This window comes from Aplysia californica, unplaced genomic scaffold (assembly GCF_000002075.1).
Source record: "Aplysia californica isolate F4 #8 unplaced genomic scaffold, AplCal3.0 scaffold00519, whole genome shotgun sequence".
Taxonomy (NCBI): domain Eukaryota; kingdom Metazoa; phylum Mollusca; class Gastropoda; order Aplysiida; family Aplysiidae; genus Aplysia; species Aplysia californica.
This window is the reverse complement of record NW_004797789.1, coordinates 515,724-523,371: the sequence shown is the minus strand read 5'-3', so window position 1 is coordinate 523,371 and position 7,648 is coordinate 515,724. Positions and strand designations below refer to the sequence as shown.

General features: G+C 39.1%; 1 protein-coding gene across 1 annotated transcript in view; it reads left to right on the top strand.

Annotated features, from left to right (window-relative positions):
• LOC101855284 (cytochrome b-c1 complex subunit 8) overlaps positions 1-2,931 on the top strand; it is a 5,509-nt gene extending 2,578 nt beyond the window's left edge. Inside the window, exons 2-3 of the mRNA XM_005106210.3 lie at positions 869-1,041; positions 2,651-2,931. Of these exons, the coding sequence (XP_005106267.1) occupies positions 885-1,041; positions 2,651-2,745 (252 nt within the window). The 5' untranslated portion in view covers positions 869-884 and the 3' untranslated portion in view covers positions 2,746-2,931. The remainder of the gene's footprint in view (positions 1-868; positions 1,042-2,650) is intronic.
• The last annotated feature ends 4,717 nt before the right edge of the window (positions 2,932-7,648 follow it).

The following is a 7,648-nucleotide window of genomic DNA, read 5'->3' as shown; positions in this document are numbered from 1 at the left end:
CCCTCTCTCTCTCTCTCTCTCTCTCTCTCTCTCTCTCTCTCTCTCCAGTGTCAAGAGCTGACAATATTTTCAGTAGAAAATGTAAGGCCCTTATCATTAAATTTTAACATATAGTATAGTTGAACCCCATTTTACCACCAACCTTGGGGAAAGCATGAAGTAGGGATGGCAATTTATATAAAATGATAAGGGGATTTTGCTGTGCTGTTAATTTATAAATAGTTTTTTCATAACTGACCAATATCAAGGGAAAAGATTCTGCCAAGAGTAAATGAAGGCCTGTATTTATGGGTTATTTCCCTTAGTCCAAAACTTGAAATATGGCCTTCAGGTTTCTTACTACACACTTGACAGAATCACGTGTGAGAGAAAGGGAGTTTGTAGTATCACTGCACAGCTGCCTTAGTGAGTGCCGCATGTACCTCTGGCAGCCAGTTTTCTGGCGGTGCTGCTGTGCAAATCTTACATTACTTTTATTGTAGTAGGTCATACATAATGATAACAACAAGGGATGGTATTATAATGTGGTTTCACAGTACTCACTGTAACTATGTAATGCTGGTGCTGGTGATCATAGATGGCGGATGTTGCATTTGGTCTGTTGGTGTGCTTGCTCTTACTAGACATACTGAAAACTAGGGTTTGTGTTTAAGAATTTAATGCGTTAAAAAAAAAATGTTTTCTTAATTGTGCTTTCGGGATACAGCTTGTACATTTCTTTCTACCCTCTCACATCTGTCCTTTTTCCAGCTTTTAGTTACCTATGTGAATGTGTCCGTATACTTCTTTGACTGTGTAAAGAATTTTGACTAATTTTGATTTATTAAATTTAATTTTAAAGATTTTTGTGCTCTCGTTCACTTCACAGCTAACACACCTTCATCATGGGTATGAAATGGGGAAACATGACCTCCAGTGTGCGGGGTCTGGTCATGTACAGCCTGTCACCCTATGAACAGAAGGCTTTCGCTGGTGCATTCTCCAAAGGGGTGCCCAACCTTTTCAGGAGGTTCAGAGGTCAAGTTTTCAGAGTTGTTCCTCGTAAGTAGGCCAAGTTAAAACTTCATGCATGTTTGCATTATAAGTAGAAGGATAAGAAGAGTTTGTTTTATATTAAAAGTACATTTTTGCTCATGTTGGTTGTTTGTAGTTGTAGCTATCGTATTTTTTACCCTCAAGCACATGGCTAATGTGAAGGCATAGCTTCCAAACATGAAAAAACAACATATTAGTATATTTTAGAGGTTCTAAGTTAGTCTAAGCTCATAACTCCATTTTTGTGTCGGAAAAAACGGATTCTCTGTTTTCTGATATTGCTTTTCACAGACTTGCTGACATTGAAGGAAAAAAATTGTGACCTTTTCAAAAAAAAGAATTTGTGAATAATTATGAGAACAAAGCTTGTAAATGGAGAGACCTTCTCTAAACATTTCTCACATCATTATTTCTGGTCTGTTTGGAACAGTTTCAATTTGTTGCATACAGAAAAGTGTACTGTATGTGGAGGGTTTGGAGTTTGGTTACTATGGTTACTTGTACTTTCAGACTGGGTTTGTTTTGGGGGATGGGGGGAGGGGAGGGGTTGTTTTGTTTTAAAAAGTTGGCAGCTGTGTGAGAGACGGTGGTCAACCAAAGAATATAAAGTCACAAAAGAGATGTTTCCTTTTTTTAAATTTCTTATACACAAACTTTACTCTGCGTGCTAATAGTGTTTGGGTTGCGGTATTTTCTCTGAATCTCGAGGTTCATTTTCCATTCGTTTCTGTCTTGTCAGTCAGATTTCCTATGCTTGTCCCTTTTGCTACGTTGTCGTAAAATACCGACCCTTGGTGTGTCTATTTGTTTTGTAACAGGAAAGAAGGTGCAAACCAAACCAAAGCACCCTCCAACCACCCACTAAAAATTCCTTTAGATAGAAAATATTTCAAATAGCATTCAAGCCTGACCTTTGACCTTGACTTGACAAATATCGTGGGCACCCTTCAGCACAACATTTTAGTGTGCTATAGATGGTCTATAAAAGTAAGACTTAAATGACACAGAGAGAAAATGTAGATGCCTTTTAACCCTTTGACACTCGTAACGTTTGCACCTTTTCTTTTTTTTTGGGTGAAATACCGGGTATCTACCTGAATATCTGATTCCCTTCATTACTTTCCCTGCAGTATTGAACCTCAGAAGGATTTTTCGATATATATATATATTCAATATATAGATATATATATGGAAAAAATAATTTCAGAGGTGTCGAGTTTGCAGACAAGTCCCAAAAAAAATTGTACTGATTTTACTCAGCTTGAGACCAATGTCTGAGAGAATAGTGTTAATATGAGTAGCCTACGAGATATGTTCCCTAATTTTTATACTCATTGTTGTCCCAACTTTGTATTTAAAAAATGTGTGGGTGGTTGGTGTGTGCTCTAGTGTGGTCTGCTCCTTCTTTCTAATCCAACGTCTATCTGTCATCCTTGTCTTTCCTCCTTCTGTTCTTTGTATTAAGTTGTATGTTACTCTCTAGTAACACCTTTATAATCTGTGGCACGATTTGACCGATTTATGTTGCGAGTGCTATAAAAACTCTTTCTTAAACTAAAAAAAGACATACATGTATTACTATTAATATTATATTAAAATTTGTTTTTCTTTTCAGCTTTCATCGCTGGCTACATGATCTACAACTGGGCGGACAAGGAGCATGCTCGTTTGATGCGCAAGGACCCAGCCGAATTTGTGAACGACGAATAAATGTGTGCATATATATAGAGACCTAGGCTGAATGTCACGCTGTAGTTGTCCTCATCGTCACTGCTCTCACCTCTGTGGTCAGCCCGGCTGCTGAACCTCCCACCACAGGTCCAGTTCCACTGACCTTCATCACGCCATATTCATTTTGTATCAAAGTAAATTAATAATGATACTTGACTTGATAACAACGAGTGTTGAGTATTTGCTTGTTTGTATGTATGTGTTTGAGTTCCTTCGTGTCTGTTTATTTATCTCAAGAAAGTTCCATAGAGTATGACAGAGCGAGCTGAAGACAGGTTGAGACTGAGTTAAAAAGAACTGCTGCAGCTGAGAAAATATTAACGAGCTGCTTGGTCGGACCTGGAATTAAGAATGTGCTCGTCTTGTACTCTTTAAGTCAGAATTAAAAAGTTATCTACAACTGGGCAGACAAGGAGCATTCTTGTTTGATCCGCAAGAAAATATTAACATGCTGCTAGGTCGGACCTGGAATTAACCCTTCCAGCCCCATGCGCGTATATTTTCAGCAGCGCTTGTACCTCCCTCCGTCCCAAGAGCGTATATTCTCAGTTCCGGGGGGTACCGAATTCGCGCATTTTTCTAAATAGCGGACTTAATTAAACTTTAATTTTCTTATTACTTGTTCATTTACCTTTAAAAATTGGTATATATGTTATTATCAAAGCTACATTACAAAGATACTACATCACTTTTTAGAAATAATGCCTCTTTTTCTGAAATACTGCTGTATTGGCTGGGACTGGGGTTAGGGAGTGCACAAAAATGGCTGGGGCTGGAAGGGTTAAGAATGTGCGCGTCTTGTACTTTAGTCAGAATTAAAAAGTTATCTACAACTGGGCAGACAAGGAGCATTCTCGTTTGATTCTCGTTTATTTATCTCAAGAAAGTTCATTAGAGTATGACCGACAGAGCTGAAGACAGATTGAGACTGAGAGTGAAAAAGAACTGCTGCAGCTGAGAAAATATTAACAAGCTGCTTGGTCGGGCCTGGAATTAAAAATGTGCTCGTCTTGTACTTTTTTAGTCAGAATTGAAAAGTTATCTACAACTGGACAGACAAGGAGCATTCTCGTTTGATTCTCGTTTATTTATCTCAAGAAAGTTCCATAGAGTATGACAGAGCGAGCTGAATGTACTTTTTTAGTAAAAAGTTTGGTGTGGTTGACTTGGCGCCTGAACTCTCATCTTGCATATATTGCTTTGTCTATACAGTGCCGTGCATCTTCTGTCGCAGTAATGTCTGGTCTGCCATCTGTTGAAAAATACATACCCCCATTTTATATTTTCCCCATCTGCAGATAGTTGAGAGGTAGGCCTACAACTACAAGCACTGGTTTTCCATTCCATATATTATGTATATAATATATGTAGTAATTATGTTTACATATATGAGCTGTCATTATGGCAAGAGCTATGTTATGGAAATATGACTCACTTGCTTGATAATAATAATAAGGTTGACCTTATTTAGGCTATATGTGGCCTAAATAAGCACTCCCTAATAATAATTGCATTTATATAGCGCATATCCACGCTCTAGAGCATGCTCTACGCGCTTTACAACTATTATTCCCTCAGCAGACCCTCTGAGAACACTCAGAAACATTCTCGACTTCCGCAGAAGCATACAATGCAAGCTGCGGATTTCACGCGCTCAAACACTATCAAACTGACAAGATCGTTCACTGGGTGAGGTGAGGAAAATGTATGCAAAGTGCCTTTCCTAAGAACATAACGCCGGGGCCCTGACGGGATTCGAACCCACGACCTTTTGGTTGGAGTCCGAGAGCCTAACCACTAGGCCACGGACGCCATGGTCAGACAGTAAAAATAAAGTTAAAGGTACATGTAGGCCTACTGATGCTTACCACAGGAGAAGTACAGTGGGGTCACAATCAACTGGCTTTGTGTGCAGTCGATCGAACCTGATCTGCTGTAATGGCCCACTAGTCGTAGAATGCAATACATACTACCGTACAGATCTGTCCCCATGGTTTTATGCACCCTGCATAATTTGGCAAAATTTGATCATTTTTTTGCGTAATTTCTGATTATTTTCCTTTATCATTCTTTGTTGAACTTAACAGAATCGCATAATTTCACAATTTTGGGCTCAGTTTGCATAATATCAGAATGCTTCTTGCATAAAACAATGGGGACAGACCAATCTTGTGTCCCGCGCTCTCATGTGACTTTATTTTATGCAGTTGTGAGCGCCATAAAACTGAATTGTTTACCAAATTTTAAAACCAAACACACAAGGAAAAAAATGTTCATATAAAAGTTAGCCCTTCATCAAACCTGTTGGGGCGAACCATTATACATCATGTACTAATTATAGATCTAAATAAATATGTTGAATGTTTATAGAAATCTACTTTATTATTGTAAGTGATAGTATAGTATAATACACATCAGGAAAAAACACCAAAATCAATACATATGACATTATCTGTCCCTATCGTTTTATGCAAGAAAAATTCGTAAATTATGCAAACTGCGCCCAAAAATGTGAAATTATGCGATTCTGTTAATTTTAACGAAGAATGATGAAGGAAAATAATCAGAAATTATGCAAAAACTGATCAAATTTTGCTAAATTATGCGGGGTGCATAAAACCACAGGGACAGCATTATGTACAACAAAACATGAGAATCAAATGCATCATGCATGAACAAGTAGTAGTAGGCTCATAAAATCTCTAAATCTTTTGTACAAAGTATTGAATTAGATCTAGAATCGAAAAGTTAATTTCTTCTCTCTCTCTCTCTCTCTCTCTCTCTCTCTCTCTCTCTCTCTCTCTCTCTTTCTCTCTCTCTCTATCTATCTATCTATCTATCTATCTCTCTCTCTCTCTCGTTTTTTTGTTTTTTTGTTTTTGTTTATTTTCTTTGTTGTTTTTTTTGTTGGTTGGGGGGAGGGGGGGGGCGATAAAAACATACTACATTGTGCATGCCACGGTCCATGTGATCCAAAGTCAAAAGGTGGCCCGATTTTAGTTAATTTAGTTTTAGTAGAGGGTTTTGCGGCACTCGCAACCGCATAAGGTCATATGAGCGCCAGAAGATTAGAAGTAGAAGTGTTACAAGAGAGTAACAAACATAAAAAAGAAGAAAGGGAGATAAGGACGATAGATGTTTGATAGGAAAGAAGAAGCAAACCACACCAGAGCACCCGCCAACCTCCCACTCCGATTTGAGTGGGTCTCCAACTAACTACAAGTACAAATTTTTAAAAATATTAAAAAACAACAAAAAACAGGCTACATAAGATAGAAATATAGTAACTTGGTAAAAGCACACCTATCAAAATCAAAGAGATATTTTTGCAATTATTTTTTTCATTTTCTATTTCATCGAGTTTACAGTAATTGTTGTGTTATAAAATACGTGTATGGTGTATATATATTGATCTATAGTATTATGCTGCCTTTGAGTTTGAGACAGAAGAGAAGACGCATTTATTGTGAAGTAGTAGTAGTCTGAAAAATATATTTACCTTCGCCATTTTTAAGTACAGTCCATGCCGGCTTTAAGCACGGTCATCGGGAGAAAGCTTAAGCGTGCTTAAAGCCGAAGCGTGCTTAAGTGCGAAGTAGACATAATCCAGAGATTTTCATGAAGCAAATTCCCAGTGCTATTTCCCTTTGCTTGTAAGTAGGCCTATAGCGGTCCCGCAAAAGTGTGCTCTGTTATTTAGTATTTAGACACCCGCCATGGTAGTTTTTGTTCGCTTGTTTGTTTTTGTTTTGTGGTTGAATGGGAAATGAAAACTTAATTTATACGGCCAGTCACAATACAGCACACTAGGCCTACACACTGCCTGTGCGTACCACTGCCCGCTGTGCCACTCATACCACCGCCTTCATCCCACCTCGCGCGTGATACACAATCAGGATTAATGGATAGCGAGGGTCAAAGGTGAAATCGCAGCCAGCCTCCCTTTCTCGTCTCCTCGGCTCTCTTTGTATTAAAAAAAAAATTTTTGGTCGTGTGTAGATTTGCCCTAGGCCTAAGCTAGATCATATGTCCGCGCACACGGCTGTGTGCATCTCTCTGCCTTCCTCTCCGCCCGTGTGAGTGTGTGTGTCCATCACTTGCGTTCTTTGTGTTTCTCTTGACACACTCCACTGCTGCGGTGTAGACTGTGTTCGAACTTCGACGGGTCATCATGAAAATATTGACTGTCTTGTAAATGAAGCGTGCTTGAAGCCGAAGTTACCGTGCTTAAACTTAAAGGCGTGTGATTTATATAGCAAAAATTCGGTAAGAGCCGTTTAGCGTGCTTGAGTCCGAAACGTGCTTAGGCCGGCGTGCTTAAAGACCGGCACAGACTGTATATATAACACATGCACCCGTAACAAAGGACCAAAAGAAAAAGATAACGTACATAGAACATAGTACAAAATTGTGCAATATAAAAAACCAGAATTCTTTACCAATAAGCTAAGCTAAATTGAAATACCCGTAACTTATCTCTCTCTCTCTCTCTCTCTCTCTCTCTCTCTCTCTCTCTCTCTCTCTCTCTCTCTCTCTCTCGCTCGCTCTCTCTCTCTCTCTCGCTCGCTCTCTCTCTCTCTCTCTCGCTCTCTCTGTCACTCGCATGCGCGAGCACGCACACGCACGTACACACACACACACACACACACACACACACACTTACACACACACACACACACACACACACACAAACACACACACATTGAGCATTGTACGTGTTATAATAATTATACAGTCTCACTCACAAATGTACATTCTTAATCATACTCATACCACACCGGTACAAAGCAAAATCAGAGTAAGTATAAAGTCATCTTCACTCACACTCTGAAGATGAAAACTATATATTAAACACGTATAACCCCCCCCCCCCCCCCCCCCC